This window comes from Plecotus auritus (assembly GCF_963455305.1).
Source record: "Plecotus auritus genome assembly, chromosome: 3".
NCBI lineage: Eukaryota > Metazoa > Chordata > Mammalia > Chiroptera > Vespertilionidae > Plecotus > Plecotus auritus.
This window is the reverse complement of record NC_137772.1, coordinates 10,327,131-10,344,439: the sequence shown is the minus strand read 5'-3', so window position 1 is coordinate 10,344,439 and position 17,309 is coordinate 10,327,131. Positions and strand designations below refer to the sequence as shown.

General features: G+C 45.5%; 1 protein-coding gene across 3 annotated transcripts in view; it reads right to left on the bottom strand.

Annotated features, from left to right (window-relative positions):
- The window catches only part of FAM149A (family with sequence similarity 149 member A), a 65,601-nt gene that overhangs the window by 37,080 nt on the left and 11,212 nt on the right, over positions 1-17,309 (bottom strand). For all 3 annotated transcript variants that reach the window (XM_080659373.1, XM_080659372.1, XM_080659374.1), the window contains exons 2-3: positions 5,537-5,647; positions 4,463-4,607 (exon numbers count right to left, since the gene is read on the bottom strand). In XM_080659373.1, the coding sequence (XP_080515499.1) occupies positions 4,463-4,607; positions 5,537-5,647 (256 nt within the window). The remainder of the gene's footprint in view (positions 1-4,462; positions 4,608-5,536; positions 5,648-17,309) is intronic.

Here is a 17,309-nt window from a genome sequence, read left to right as displayed (position 1 = left end):
TAAGGGACACACTCAGGGGGCAGACTCAGTGAGCACCAAAGCCCCACTGAAGTAAGTCTTGCCCCATAGGGTGTTCCAGCACAGAAGTTCTTCCAGCGTAGACACAGCTGATCCTCACAGCCAATTGGCCTGGAGGTCAATTCCTCCCAGTGATACCAACAATCAAGGCTTAACTACAACAAGACTGTTCACACAACCCTCAAAGGGGTGCACCAAGCATGTCCACCTCAGGTAATTGGGGAGGCTGAGCCACTGGGCCTTATAGGACACCCTAGCACACAAAGCCACTCTATCAGCACAGGGAAGCTGCCAAAATGTGGAGACAAAGAAACAGGTCACAAATGAAAGAAATGGAGGAAAGCAAACGACTGGATATAGAGTTCAAAACCACAGTTATAAGGTTTTTCAAGAATTTTCTAGAACCCGCCAATAAATTTAGCAAGACCCTCGAGGATATGAAAAAGGACCAGTCAGAAATTAAGCATACACTGACTGAAATAAAGAATAAAAATACAGAGATCCAACAGCAGACTAGAGCAGGCATCCTCAAACTGCGGCCCACCGAGGACATTTATCCGGCCCGCCGGGTGCCACTGCCTGTCCTGCTTAGCAGCCAACGCGTCCTGGGTCCGCAGTGCGCATAGGAATTTGTTCATAGTTATTTTTTTTTTAAACTATAGTCCGGCCCTCCAACGGTCTGAGGGACAGTGAACTGGCCCCCTGTTTAAAAAGTTTGAGGACCCCTGGACTAGAGGATCCCAAGAATCAAGTGAAAGATTTGAAATACAAAGAAGCAAAAAACACCCAACTGGAAAAGAAAAAAGAATCCAAAAATACAAAGATAGTCCAAGAAGCCTCTGGGATAACTTCAAGCATACCAACATCAGAATTATGGGGGTGCCAGAAGAAGAGAGAGAGCAAGATATTGAAAACCTATTAGAAGAAATAATGACAGAAAACTTCCCCTACCTGGTGAAAGAAATAGACTTACAAGTCCTGGAAGCACACAGAACCCCAAACAAAAGGAATCTGAAGAGGACTACACCAAGACACATCATAATTAAAATGCCAAGAGCAAAAGACAAAGAGAGAATCTTAAAAGCAGCAAGAGAAAAACAGTTAGTTACCTACAAGAGAGTACCCATAAGACTGTCAGCTGATTTCTCAACAGAAACTATGCAGGCCAGAAGGGAGTGGCAAGAAATATTCAAAGTGATGAATAGCAAGAACCTACAACCAAGATTACTCTACCCAGCAAAGCTATCATTCAGAATTGAAGGTCAGATAAAGAGCTTCACAGATAAGAAAAAGCTAAAGGAGTTCATCACTGCCAAACCAGTATTATATGAAATGCTGAAAGGTATTCTTTAAGAAGAGGAAGAAGAAGAAAAAGGTAAAGATAACAATTATGAACAACAAATACATATCTATCAACAGGTGAATCTAAAAATCAAGTGAATAAAAAGTCTGATGAACAGAATAAACTGGTGAATATAATAGGATCAGGAGCATAGAAAGGGAGTGGACTGATAATTCTCAGGGGGAAAGGGGTGTGGGGGGTGCGGGAAGAGACTGGACAAAAATCGTACACCTATGGATGAGGACAGTGCGGGGGAAGGTAAGGGCAGAGGGTGGGGTAGGAACCGGGTGGAGGGGAGCTATGGGGGGAAAAAGAGGAACAACTGTAATAATTTGAACAATAAAGATTTATTTAAAAAAAAAAAAAAAAACCTTTCAGCCTTTCTACATGTTCTCGATGGTTGGGAGGCAACAGTCCTACAGCCCTCAGGTCCAAGGAGGAGAATGTGAACATTACCAGAATTAGGAGAACCTACAAAGACCAGGCAGCCTCCAGAGCAAACGCCTGGTTATCTTTTCTTCCAGGGATGTGTGAACCTGAAATCTAACCCACAACTCAGAGCAACAAAGTGCATATTCAGTCTGACATACCTGATCCAAATGGTATACTCAGGTTGATTTTCACAGAATGCTAGTCAATATTTTCTGTGTTACTTCTTCCCTCCAATTGATAATAAACTAGATTCCCAGGTTGCAAGGGAGTTGAATTCTCTTTTAAAATGCAAATAAGGAGAAACTCAATAATAACATATGCCTCTTAGGAGGGAATTGCCTGGGTATGGCCTGGGAGAGGGCATACTTTCCATTTTCTCTCGATTGCGTTTGGCTGCTTTTGCAAATATTCTCTATCGAAAAGTAAATAGAAATGTTTAAAAGCAACTGTAGGTTCTGGAGTGATGTACATCCTATCTAATAAAGAGGGAATATGCTAATTGACCCTCACACCATCGCAAAGATGGCAGCGCCCACAGCCAATAGGAGGGAATAAGCTAATTGACTGCCATGCCCTCAAAGATGGCGGCACCCACAGTCAATAAGGAGAAAATATGCTAATTGACTGCCCTGCCCTCAAAGATGGTGGTGCCCACAGCCACAAGATGGCAGCACCCAGTCCCCTCAGCCCCTCAATTGCCCAGGGCCGGCCTGGGGCACAGGCAAACCTCAGATGGCGGCTGCCCAGCAAGCAAGCCTTGGATGGCAGCTTCCCAGCCACCCAGGGTCACCCGAGGCTCAGGTAACCAGGGCCGGCCGAGGCTTGTGCTACCAGCAGTGGCAGCAGCAGAGGTGTGATGGGGGTATCTCCTTCCCCTGATTACTGGGTCACCTCCCGCCCCTGAGGGCTCCTAGGCTGTGAGAGAGGGTAGGCCGGGCTGAGGGACCCCTCCTCCAGTGCATGAATTTTCATGCACTGGACCTCTAGTTCTATAAATGAAAGCCATAAGAGTCTCTCTGGATAATTACATGAAAATCCAGAGTTTGGACAGTGCGAAGCCATGACTCTCAGCCTTCTTCCCACCTGTACACCCATGAGAAAAGAGTGCGAGTGGGGTGGCAGGGAGTGGGCGTGAGGTGGGGGCTGCTTATCAGAAGTGAGAGTCACACCTTTGAAGAGGTCCTGAGTGACTCAGAGCTGACTCCTCCCAGCGTCCCCTCCCACACTGTGAAAATTGCAGCAGTAAGACGGTAGGAGGAAGAGGGGCAAGGGGAGAACTGCTTTTGAAGAGTGCGAAGAAAATCACAGCACCAGAAAGTGCACGAGTGAGAACACCCAAGGGCTCAGTGGAGGCTCCCAGTCACAAGGGCTTCCCAAAAGGCCGTGCCCGGGTGCTCAGGGGCACCTGAGGGGCGAAGGGGGCAGGAGGCCGTGCAATCGGCAGAGCACCCAACAGAGATGCAGACGGAAAGCTTGCCTGGCTCCCAACCCCACTCCCGAAGAGGACCAAGATAAGGTCACAGCTGACAGTTTCCACACGAGTTAGCCGGCGAAAGGAAAACATCTGCTTAGAAACCCTCTAACCACGGCCATGTTTTAGTTCTCACTTCACCCAAATTTTCCTCCTGAGTTCCTACTGTCAGCGTCTGTCCTGAATTTCCCGCCTTAGATCTCATATAAGAAATTAAATGTAACACACCCAGAGGGCGGGGAAGGAAGTAGAAAAAAACAAAACTACTAATAACTGAGACTTTGAGTTATGGGAATATAAGTGATTTTTTGTTTTTCCTTATATGTTCTGTATTTTTAAGATTTTACGTGTGACATAGAAATGATTTTATATGTATGGCTCTGTATGTGTATAACAGGTAATGCTTTTAAAATTGGTAAAAAGATATGTTTAAAAATAAGAAAGCAGCCCTAGCCGGTTTGGCTCACTGGATAGAGTGTTGGCCTGTAGACTGAAGGCTCATGGGATCACTTCCTGTCACAGGTACATGCCTGGGTTGGGAGATTGATCCCCAGTGGTGGGGGCGAGGGGGTGTGCAGGAGGCAGCCGATCAGTGATTCTCTCTCATCACTGATGTTTCTATCTCTCTCTCCCTCCCCTTCCTCCCTGAAATCAATAAAAATATATTTTAAAAGTAATAATAAGAAGAACGCAGCCCTGTCTGGTGTGGCTCAGTTGGTTGAGTGTCATCCTATGCACTGGTTCAAGTCCCTGTCAGTACACATGCCCTAGTTGCAGGCTCCATCCCAGCAGGGGCTGTGCAGGAGGTAGACAATCAATGGTTCTTCTCTCTCGCGAATGTTTCTCTCTCTCTCCCTCTCTTTTCCTCTCTCTCTCAAGTCAATAAAAACATGAAAGAGAGAGAGAGAGAGAGTCCTAGACGGTTTTGCTAAGTGGATAGAGCATCGGCCTTTGGACTGAAGGGTCCCTGGGTTTGATTCCTGTCAAGGGCACATACCCGGATTGCACCCCAGTTGGGGGTGTGCAGGAGGCAGCTAATCAATAATTCTCTTTCATCATGATGTTTCTATCTCCCTCTCCCTTCCTCTCTGAAATCAATAAAAATGTATTTAAAAAATAAAAATAATTTAAAAAATGAGAAAGCAACCCTTCTTGACACATTGTAATCATGCAATTATCCCAAGTATTCTGAGACATACTTCATCTCTCCATGAGCAAATGGAGCTCCTTTCGGTAGATAAACCCGTGGTTGAGGTCGAACTCTGCGTCCCAGACCTGGACCAAGAGCTGTGGGCTTCTGTGGGTGTGGGGCTTCCACTGGATGAAAACGGTGACACGGACTCACTGCAGGAACAAACAGAGGCAACATAAATAATACTAGAGGCCTGGTGCACGAAACTCGTGCACTCAGGAAGGGGATCCCTCAGTCTGGCCTGCGCCCTCTCGCAGTTCGAGAGCCCTAAGGGGGGGCGGGCCTAAGCCATCAGTCGGGCATCCTTAGAACTACAGGATTATGGCTGAGCAGCACTCCCCTTGTGGGAGCGCACTGACCACCAGGGGGCAACTCTTGCATTGAGTGTCTGCCCCCTAGTGGTCAGTGAGCATCATAGTGACCCGTCGTTCCATTGTTGGGCTGAAACTGGCTCTCTGACATCCCCAGATTGCAAAAGGGCACAGGCCAGGCTGAGGGACCTCACTTGTGAATGATTGGGCCTGGGGAGGGACCGCGGGAGGGCTCAAGGGCGTGTTTGGCTAATCTCGCTCAGTACCGATGGGTCAGACCCCAGCAGCAAGCTAACCTACTGGTCAGTGTCTGCCCCCTAGTGGTCAATGCACATCATAGCAACTCATCGACCAGTTGACTGTCTGCCCCTTGGTGGTCAGTGCACGTCACAGCAAGTAGTTGAGTGGCCTTAGCATATCATTAGCATATTACGCTTTGATTGGTTGAACGGCCAACTGGATGACTGGACACTTAGCATATTAGGTTTTTATTATATAGCATTTCCTGGGAAGAGGTTGGGCTGGAAACTGTCTTTTTTTCTCTGAGCCACTTCCTCTTTCTTTCTTTAAATACATTTGTCAATTTCACAGCACACAGAATTTTAAAATACTGATGCAATGTAACATTTCACTAAATTTAGTTTTATCTGAAAATGAAACTGCTTGTTTACTTTTAGCAATTCACGGCCAATCTCCAATTTTGTTTCCCATATTCATTATGGGCACGTTTTGGTTTTGCAATCAGAAGTGTTTCATAGGTTAATTCTTACCAGGTATATTTATCAATGGCTTTCTGCACATTTCTTGTAAAATGTGTGGGTAAAGGATCTTTGCTTTTTACAGGAAAATTGTGTTTCCCAGATCCTTCTGATAGTCCTCTCCTGAAAAATAAAATAAAATATTAAAAGTATTTCTAACGTAATAATATAATTTTATTCATTAAGACTTTTAAAATTTCCCTTTGTATAAAGTTACTCTCTCCCTCCTGCCATGTCCCCCTATACCCACACGTGTGCACACGCATGCCACATAGCCATTCAATGTGAATGAATCAACATTATATTTATTTTTTTGTCAGATCAGCAAAAAACCTATTTTTGGTTGTGCTGCAGAATTTCAGTAACTAGTTTGTGTGCCATGAGATGGAAAAGGTTGAAAATTGCTGTGCTTTATGGATAGATCAGGTTGATCTTGCTCAATTCTATTATTATTAGCAAATGTTACCCTCTGAAAATGTTCTTGTTAACGTGCACCTCCCACAACATTTCTTAGTATGCATCTCCCTTTTTTTTTTTTATTTCTTTAAACTTTTTAAATTTTTCATTACAGTTGACTTTCAGTATTATATTCGTTTCAGGTGTACAGCATAGTGGTTAGACATTTATATACCTTACGAAGTGATCCCCTGACATTTCAAGTACCCACCTGGCACCATACATACTTACTACATACAATATCATTGACTATTCCCTGTGCTGTACCGAACACCCATGAATTTGTACTTCTTAATCCCTTCACCTTCCTCACCCAGCCCTCCAGCCCACCTCCCACCTGGCAACCATCAGCTTGTTCCCTGCATCTGTGAGTCTGTTTCTCTTTTGTTTGTTTACTTTGCTCTTTAGATTAAACATATAAGTGAAATCATATGGTATTTGTCTTTTTCTCTCTGACTTATTTCACTTAGCATAGTACCCTCTAGGGCAGCCGTGGGCAAACTACGGCCCGCGGGCCAGATCCGGCTGTTCTATCCGGTTCTCTTGGTCTCCCCTCCACTCCTTTACTTTGAATTTATATTAGTTCACACAAACACTCCATCCATGCTTTTGTTCCGGCCCTCCGGTCCAGTTTAAGAACCCATTGTGGCCCTCGAGTCAAAAAGTTTGCCCACCCCTGCTCTAGGGCCATCCATGTTTTTGTAAATGGTAAGACTTCTCTTTTTTATGGCCAAGTAATCTACTAGTCCTAACATATAAAAAGCCAGGGGCCATCACTACCAAACAACTGGACAGACAACCAAACAGCAGGCTGCCGGCATGAGGCCCATAGAGAGGCAGGGCCTGATCAGCAGCTGCTGTGAGGCTGCAGATCAGGCCCAGAGAGAGAGACAGCGGGCCATTCTGGACTTCCCAGAGGAGCCAATGGCTGCCTAGGAGGCGGAGCTTTTGACACTGACTGGCATAGAAACCAACCAATCAGAACCTAATCTGGGTGAACTGCAAAGGCGGAACCTAAGGTGGGGGCTGAGGAGGGGTTTTAAGGGCAACAGCTGGTTGGTATAAGGTGTAAGAACGCGGTTCAATTTTTTAATAACTGGTTTGGCAGTGTAGTGCATATGGCTGGCTATCAGTCCAGATATAGGGGTTTGTATTTATGTCTGCCAAAAGCATCTCCTCCTGCTAAAAAAGGCTCCCCCCCCCATTTAAGCAATCCTATCCTATATAATCTATCTATAGTAATAAAAGGATAATATGCTAATTAGACAGGGTCAGCTGGCCATCTTCCAGATATTCGACTTCCTTCTGGACAAAGCTATGGTGGTGGGGGCCAAGGCAGAGGCAGTTAGGGACGAGATCAGGCTGGCAGGGGTTTAGGGGCAATCAGGCCAGCAGGGGAGGGCATTTGTGGTGTGACCAGGCCGGCAGGGGAGGGCAGTTGGGGGCAAGATCAGGTCAGCAGGGGTGGGCAGTTGGGGGTGACCAAGTCAGCAGGGGAGGGCCGTTGGGGGTGACCAGGCCAGCAGGGGAGGGCAGTTGGGGGCATTAGGCAGGCAGGCAGGTGAGTGGTTAAGAGCCAGTGGTCCTGGATTGTGAGAGGGATGTCTCAAATTGGAGAGGGTGTAGGCCGGGCTGAAGGACACTCCTGTGCATGAATTTCATGCACTGGGCCTGCAGTATATATATAAAACCCAGGGATCGGAACAGCGGAACAACCATAATGACTGGAACAAACAGTGGCTATGACATGTACTGCGGCAGCCAACCGGCCTGATCCGGGCCCTGATCAGCACCCTCCAGCCGGCCCGGCCCCCAATCGGCACCCCCGGCTGGCCCGGCCCCTGTTCGGCACCCAACACCCCGACTGGGGGCAGGGTCAGCTGTTCAATCCACCGCAGCCCCTCCCTCCAGCCAGCCCAAGCCCCAATCTGCCCCCAACACACCAATCGGGGGTGGGGCTGGCTGGCCAACTGCCTGTGGCCCCTCCCTACTACCGGCCCAAAGGGCCCCCATTGGGATGGGCTGGCCGGACCCCACCCATGCACGAATCTGTGCACTGGGCTTTTAGTCCTATATAATAAAGAGGGAATATGCAAATTGACCATCACTCAGCCACAAAGATGGCTGAGCCCACAGCGGAGGTGGGGTTTCCATAACACAAGATGGCTGCGCCCACAGCATAGGTTATAGGGAACTCATTATTGAGTTCCTGTAATGAGCCTTAATGAGCAATCAGCATGGACCTGAGGCTGTGCCTCCTCACCCCTGTGGGACTTGACAGGGGACCTCAGGCCACACCCCCGACCCTAGTGTCAGGCTGTGGGACCTCAGGCCTCAACCTCTGCCCAGGAGAGCTTGATGGGAGACTTCAGGCCATGCCCTGCCCCCCGGCAGGGCTTGATGGTGGACCTCAAGGTGCGCCCCCCTGCCCCAGTGCTGGGCCGGGGGACCTCAGGCTGCTCTCCTAGCCCTGGGCCGGGTCTGGGGGCTGGGTCTTGTGCAATTTTGAGGCTCACATGGGTGGGCGAGAACTTGACTCTGGGTCCCGTGGTGCGCCCCTGACTCTGACAGGAGGAAGATTTTTATATCCATTTTACTAATTTTCTTTCATCTCTGACACTTCTATTATAGAGAAAAGGCAAATAGCAATATTAAAATATTTTCTCTAATTAATCCCCTTTTAATATGCATGAATTTCATGCACTGGGCCAATAGTATTAGATAGATGATAGATAGATAGATAGATAGATAGATAGATAGATAGATAGATAGATTCCACACTATCTTTATCCACTCTTCTATGGCTGGAATGACCAGACTCAAAAATATTCTCCAAATTAAAGACATTTCTGGAAAACATTTAACCTTTATAAAGAAAGAAAATTCACAGTAGCTGAGATCTCCAAAAAATGGAGATTACAACAGAATGGGGTCCCTCCTGCACTCATTTAGCTTCTCTTGCTCCTACTTAGCACCTCCTCTCCTTTTGTGCAACTTGAAAACGCATACCCATTTGTTTTTGTTTCCAACTAAATAATTTCTTCTTCCAGAATATTCACCCATTTCCTGAGGTCATGGGGTGGGGTGGGAGGAGTGGGAAGGAGGAAGTTCAAACTAAGAAAATTATTTACAAAATGGGAGAACTAGTTTCTCTCTTCACATTACACCATGTCCTTGCCAAGAGGAACACTCCTGCTCACTTCAAAGTGAAGTGAGACCACGAGGTCTCCAAGACAGGGGTGCTGGCCAGGTATGGGGGTGGGGGTGGGGATTACTAGAAAATGGACGCCTTGAAACGACTTTCAGAACACTTCTCCAACTTTTTCTCCTCTGCTCTTCCCCGCGTCTTCAGAGTCTCTGGACTTCTGTGGGACTTCTTGAACTTCCAAGTTCAGTGTAAGGGCTCACACATTTGACCACAGAACTCAGGAGAATTCTGAAGAGGAACTTGAGCCCATCCACTCAATGACTGCCCAAGGTCACAAGGACGACAGGGGTGGAGCTGGTCTTTCCATAAACCACAGATTACTGACATTGTAAACTAAAAACAGAATCTGTAAACATTTACCCCTTGCTTTTCTTTTTATGTCTTGTTTTGCATCACTGGTTTCTGTCTTCCAGTCATGCAGTATTGTACTGTTATTTCGTGCAATATACTGAGCATCTTTAATTCCCTGTAAACTATCAACTCCTACATCAGCCCTACAGTCTAGGAAAATGTGCACAACTTGCAGGATGCATCCTACAAATACCTTAAAACTTGAATGTGGTGGAACATTTAAGCTTTTATTACATACCACGGAGACATGTAACAGCTCTACCCTAGTTCCTTATATTTTAGAGATGAAAAGCTTCAGCTTCGTGGGTACATTTAGGGTTGCTCCTTTGCAGACAGGACCTACTTTTGGGTGTAAACTGAAGTGCAACAAGGGAAGCACAGTGTATATCAAAGTTAAGGCTGAGTCCCAGTCTCCATGAGTCACTCCATTCTAGTTGTCAAGGAAATGACTGGATCATCTACTTTTACTTAGAAAAAGCTGCCTCCTGATAGCCCACAAACCAGTGCCTGTAGAAGTTAAAGCATTCCACAGTCATCGCAGCTTCAATTTTGTATTCCTGTTTAAAAGGGTGATCTGAAATGAGCCCTGTGTTCTGCATGGGCTGAAATGCAGGGTGCTTTTCTGGAATGAACTGGCCTTCGCGAACCTGCCCCTCCCTATAAAACACTCAGGCTGTCCTGACTTAACACAGGAACCTGCTAGAAGTAACCTGGGCTGGGGATTGCAGGAGAAGTCAAATCAGGTGTCATGGATGCTTCTTAGAGCCAGTGAGCGACTTCACCTGGGCGGCCCGCGTGATGTCAGCACGAGAATTTCATGAATGGATGCAAGGAAGCAGAAGAGATGGATTCCAGCTTTGCAGGCAGAAAAAAAAATCACGCACATTGCACAAACATATCACACGCCAGAGTTCACCCCCTTCCCTTCCCAGACCAGGACTTACCCAATCACGATCAGCCCCAGGCCAGCGCTCGCGTCTCCCGGCCCCGGCCCCGCGCGTCCAGGCCTAGGCGCCCCGGCGCGCCCACACCCCGCGCGGAACCCCTGCAGGCGGCGGGCCCCGCGCCCCCGCACCCCCGGGACCTCGGCGCCCCGCCCGCCCAGCGCTGCGCCCCCCGCCCGGCTAACCCCGCACATGCGGCCGAGTCGTGTCCGGGAACCGCGAGCCTCCAGCGGCGCGGCCACGGGTGCTTCGGGCCTGGGCGGCGCGGCCCACGGGCAAGGCGGCTCGCCGGGCGCGCAGGACTGCTCCCCCCGCCAGATCCGGGGGCCCCGCAGGGCCGGATTCCTGTGCGGCGGGGCGACACCTCCGGCCCCTCCGCGCACGCCTTTCCCTCCTCCTCTCCGGTCGCCGCGCCGGAGGTCGGGTTGGACCCGCTGGCGGGTCCCCAGCTCCCCCTCTTCCCAAACCTGGGCGGGCTCCCCGCCCCCATCCGCCGGCTCCCCACCCTCCCCACCTCCCCACCCCCACTTTCCCAGGACCCTGACCTCCGGGAGAGCACGCGGTTCCCCTTCCCGCCGCCAGAGGCCAGATTTCACGTTCCCCTGACCTGAGCTTTGGCTGAAGGTCGCTCAGCCTCTTGGCTCCAGCTCCATGGGCCACTCCTGGCCTCCAGGGAGCGAGGGGCTGGCCTTCCCGCTCCCCATGCCCTGTGGGTGGGAAGGTCTGTGCAGACAAGTGTTTGCCATCTATCAGTATCTCTCTCTACAAATCTGTAAGTGAGGATAAAGATGTGCTGTAGACCTGGGTATAGATGCATCTTATTGGTTCCAGTTCTCTGGAGAACACTGACTAATACGTTGGTGAAACTGGAATGAAATATAGACTTCAGTTAATAATAATGCATCACTGTTGGTTCATTAATTGGGACAAATGTACCATAATAATATGAAATGTTGATAATAGGAAGCAACTTTTCTGTATATTTAAAACTGTTCTAAAATTAAAAATTTCTATTTTAAAATGCGTTGAACTCCTCTATACATTTACGTGTATTTTACAAGTAACTACTTTACAAGAAGACCAATAAAACAATGTTGTGTTTACTTATTTTAATGTGAATAATATAATCTCAGAAAGTGCTAGTAAACTATGAAGTTCACAGCTTATGTGATATTATAGAGAAATATAGAATTAATGTGATTTAAAATAAAAAATGAAAAAAATATTACCTAAGTGGCAAACTTATAAGAGCATTATTTTTAAATGATTACAAGAAATGTCAATAGTTATATCTTACAAACAATAACATAAAATTGCTTTATATTAATTTTTTAGGACAGCCTATGTAAAGCAAAATACAACTACAAGGTGTTCACAAAAATGTATGCACACACTTTGAATAATTATAAAAGCAGTGTTTGTTCAAATACATTTCATTTTCAAAATGTAATAGAACCAGCTGCTGAAGTGTGTGTACATTTTTGGGGACACCCTGTATGTATTTGACTGGATTAACATTGTCTGCGATACTACTAGAACGCCACTAGATGTCAGTCTTTCCCATCTTTTGTCACTGAAAGCCATGCCAGATGGGTTTAATGTGTTTTTGTTGCTATTTGCAAAATGTAGGATGTAGTGAAAATTCATTTCAGTGCAGATGTAGAATCCTATTTAGATAGGAGATCACTTTTGCAGCGAGCAATATGTAGTATGCTCAGCCAACAGAAAGCGTCTGGATGCTGACATGCATCACTGATGAATGCTCTCACTCCTGCGGGCATATTGGGTCCCAGAACTACATACCTTACTTCTCAACTCACAGCCGCCTGAAAGGTGGCTACTTTTTTGTACATGAAAGCAATATTAAGTTACCAAGGGCAAACACTTTTATATAGATCTGTTCAGTCTGACTTCAAAAGCTTACCCTTTTTAAGATTCATCTCAGATCTTATTTGCAGATTTCTGCTCTCAAGTTCCTTTTACATAAGATGTTCTATGACCACCTATAATCGATTTATCAAATAGCCTATATAATAAAAGGCTAATATGCAAATAGACTGAACAGCGGAACAACCGGTCTCTATGACATGCGCTGACCACCAGGGGGCGCGTGTGGAACATGGTGGGCATCAGCAGCAGGTGGCAGAGCACAGAACATGGCCAAGGTGTGGCACCGTTCGCTGTCATCCGGGCAAGCCTCTGGTGGTTACTGAAAATTCTTTGCTCCCACATGCCGTGGTCCCACCTGGCTTTCACACCTGCTGCTGGCACTCGACGCCAGTCCCGATTGCTCAGCACCATCAGCGGGTGTGAGAGGCCGCTGCCAGCCCTAATTGTCTCTAAGGGCATCTCCACCTCCCCCTGCTCCTGAGGGGCGATAGGGGCAGCAGCTGCCGCTTGCACCCACTGACAGTGCCGGCCAAACTCGCACCCGCTGCTGGCACCGGCCCCAATCGCTCTGCACTGTCAGCGGGTGCGAGCGGGGCCGACACCGTCAGCGCGTGGGAGTGGCGGTGGTGGTAGCAGGGCTGCTGCCAGACAGGGGACAGGGGTCCGCAGTACGAGGGGCCAGGTGGGGGTGCGGAGAATGGGCCGAGACCCGCCCCTGTGCCCACTGCAGCCTTACGTCCCACAGTTCCTTTCAAGGTGCATGAATTTGTGCACTGGGCCCTTAGTGTTCTGTAACAATATTTGCTAACATTTCTTTAATACTTGCCACATCCCAGGCTGTTTTAAGCACTGACATATATGTTAGTGCATTTAAGCTTCACAATTATTCTTTGAAGGGGAAAGACTGTTAGTACCATTCTGCAGATTTGTAAACTGAGGCACAGAGAAGTTGATGGTTTGGCAGAGCCACAGTCTAGCTTAGGCCGTTGGTGACAGACCTTACACCATACATCTATGTAGAGCATCTCCTGCAAAGCCCCTGCCAAAAACACCGAGAAGCTAAAGCTCACTATATTTAGCAAAGAATAAAAAGTAGTTTTAAACTTTACAGGGATGCTGTATCTAAAAAGAGATAGCAGAAGGAAAAATTATTAGATTTTTAATATGGAGAGTAAATACTTAGAGTCCTAAGTAATGTGTGTGGTCTACAGCTTATATAAAATTGTAGAAGGATAAAGAATTAGTATATTATTCAAAACAAAATACCTATATTGCTTATTTAGAAACCTAAAAACTTCAATATGAGTGCTGAAAAATATCCGGAACAATAATTATTAGGTGAGATCATAGGAAATTGCCAGTAGTATACTGTTTTCAACCAGAAAACAGAAACTTTATGTTACCATCTTATACCTTGGATAAATGGGTTCAATAACATTTGTTAACATCCAACATTTTTTCTCACTTTTAAGCATTTACTTTATGATACATTTATCAGTAGAAAGTGAAAGAAAGAATATATATCTATAATAATAAAAGTGTAATATGCTAATTAGACCAGACAGCCGAACGACCTTCCGGACATCCTTCCGCAGTGGCAGGGGCCAAGGCAGAGGTGGTTAGGGGCGATCAGGCAGGCAGGTGAGTGGTTAGGGGTGATCAGGCAGGCAGGTGAGTGGTTAGGGTAATCAGGCAGTCAGGCAAAGTGGTTAGGGGTGATCAGGCAGGCAGGCAGGCAGGCGAGTGGTTAGGAGCCAGCAGTCCCAGATTGCGAGAGGGATGTCCTACTGCCAGTTAAGTCCCAATCCCTACAAGATCAGGCATAAACTGGCAGTCGGACATCCCCCAAGGGGTCCCCGATAGCAAGAGGGTGCAGGCTGGGCTGAAGAACACCCCCCGCCCCGTGTACGAATTTTGTACACCAGGCCTCTAGTAATTAAATAAAAACCCACAAACAATCCAAAAATTGTTTTATAAATATTTTTATAAAGAATTTATCAGGCTTTCAAAGTAAAAACAGCCCCTAATTCTATTCTATGAAGAGTTCAATTTTCTAAACTGCAACATCAAAATAGTCAAATTTTCCCCCCCAAAATTTTTTTTAATATTTGATTTCACTTATTCTTTTAGTAGAGCAGAAAAAAATGTGTCAATTTCATTATATGGGTTAAAGTCTGCAGGTCTGATATTATAAAAGCTACACTAGCTTCCTTTACAGTAGAATTTTCACTTCATCCATACATTTATATTCAACCTTTCCATATTCTTACATTTAAACTGTGTCATTGATAACCAATATAAAGTTGTTGCTTACAGCTTACATTCAGAGGAGATTAAACTTGCCTCTACAGCAGACTGCGCTGGGAGCTCTAGACATCCAAATCACCCTAATCCAATAAAAAATTAAGACGATTTCAATCTGGGGTTAGGTCTCTCTTAGACTGGTCTATTTCCATCTCATCCTAACTCCGTGTGTGTGTGTGTGTGTGTGTGTGTGTGTGTGTGTGTGTGTGGTGGGGCGGGTATTCTGTTCATTGTCTATCTTTTCTAGTTAACACTCAGGTGGTGGTTGGTCTCAAACTCTGTCATTGCTAGAAACAAAAGTCAGGAAAGTTTTGTAGTGAAATATTTCACAATGTGTGATATAAGTCACCATTCATCTCCCAAGAAAATCTTTAATAAGATATACATCCCCCCCTCTCCCCCGCAATGCTTTTAATGCAAAAATAACTCACTAATGCTTTGTGGTAAAAATAGGGTTGCATCCTGCTTCGTGGTCAGTCTGAGACAAAAACAGGTTTCCAACAGGAACAAGTATATGGATTAAGAGTGTATTTGGAATGGGAGTACAGGCACACCCATGAGACACTCAGCTCAAAGTGTCTCATAATTTTAGCTAGCTACGGTAGTTCAGGCAACAAATTCTAAAAATAGAACTTATGTTGAGCAAGGTCAGCTACTGTCACCGCTTTGCATAAAAGGGTGGTTTCATAACAAAAGACAAGAAAGTGACACATATTTGCTATTACATAACTTTTTGAAATCTCATTGTAAGAAATTCAATAGTGATTAATTTAGAAATGGTCACTTTAATGAATCTTTAAAACAAATACCTTATTAGATTGTTTTAGATCATCAAAATCACATCATTTATGTTAGGAAGCAATAAGCAAGAGAGATACAAATTGTTAAATGTTATGTGAAAGAAATATACTCATTGGATGAACATAATATAAGGGCCTGGCAAGGATTACAGTTGTAAATATTTAATTATAAGGCATCTTCTAAAGACACCTTTAAGTGAAATGTCTAATTAGGGAAATTCTCATGTGCAGGTATATTCTTTCCTCTTGCAAGGGCTATGGCTAATTCCTTATGCTCCATTTTTTTTTCTAGTAAGACATGTTTGCTCATTACTGCCTTACTAGAATGAATAAAATATTGGATTTGCTATTAAATAATAAACTAAAGTTGGCTAAACCAATGTTTTATTTTAAATAAGTCATGCTTTTTATGCTAAAATTCATTTGTTATCTGTACTTCAAGTGGATAAGATTAAGCTTTAAATTTGGCTTTATCAGTATTAATATGCCGAGAACCAATTCCAACATGTAATAATTACAAGAGTTTTACCAAAAGGTTGGTGAAGCTTGGGAGGATCAACAAGGGTGAGCCACACGTGTAATTTACCTGTTGGAGATGGCTAAAAGGCATCTCCCCCAAACCTGAATAGGATTGTTAACTGCCAGACAGCTCAGGGCATTTTATTGCCTCCTGTTGGCCAAACAGCTGTAGGCTATTCCCCAAAACTGACAATGTTTCTGTATACCCTTTGAAGTGTATATTTCCACCTTGCCTTGGAACAAATTGTGTTTAATAAAAGCACGGGTCCTTGGTGAAGGGGAGAGCCTTCTAGCTCCTTCAGCTGGAAGCTCCTCTCACCCCCAATGCCTTTCAAAAATATCTTTCGTCCACGGACTCCTTCTTAATCATCTACGTGCAGCCCCTTTCTCCAGAATGCTGAACCCTTTGTAAGGCTGGGAAAAAGAATTCCGGCAATTGACACCCGAACGAGGGGCTCCAACATTAATAGGAATATTATTCTGAGGAAGTTAGTTTTAGGTTACCTATTTATCATAATTTTTATTTTTCAAATGTATTTTAATTGGAAAGAGTGCAATTTTTTTAGAGTAGGTCTGCTACAGGAAAAATACCACCAACTACCTTAGAAGTAGATTTTACTTTTATTACCATCTTAAACAATTTGTTAAAAAACAAACTACTTGGTTACACATATTGTGGATAATATACTGCCTGCATTTGCTTCTTACATTTCCCACAGATTAGCTATGTGAAATTAGACCAATTGTTTTCCTTTCTGATCCTCAACTTCTTCATCTGTAGAATGAAATAACATTCCTAACTTGTATGTTTGGGGGATTCATGATAATGTCTACAGATGCATGCTGCATCTAGCACCTAGTAGGTATGGAAAAGCTAGCTCTTATTTTAAATGCTAAGAAGCTTAGATTTGTATAATAATACATATTTCAGCAATGCTCATGTCAGTCAATGAAATGTGATTACAAACATGTCAAATTTAGTAAGTAAAACAAAAGTCTGACTGAGGTAGGCCTTTTCTTGAGACTATCAGCTTCTTTATAATATACCAGAGGCCCAGTGCACGAAAATGGTGCATAGGGGGAGGTTTTCCCTCAGCCCAGCCTATACCCTCTCCAATCCAGGACCCCTCAGGGGATGTCCAACTGCCAGCAGTCAGACATCCCTCTTGCAATCCAGGGCCACTGGCTCCTAACCACTCACCTGCCTGCTTGACTAATGCCCCCAACAGCCCTCCCCTGCCAGCCTGGTTGCCCCCAATGACCCTCCTGTGCAGGCCTGGTCACCCCCAATGGCCCTCCCCTCCCGGCCTGAT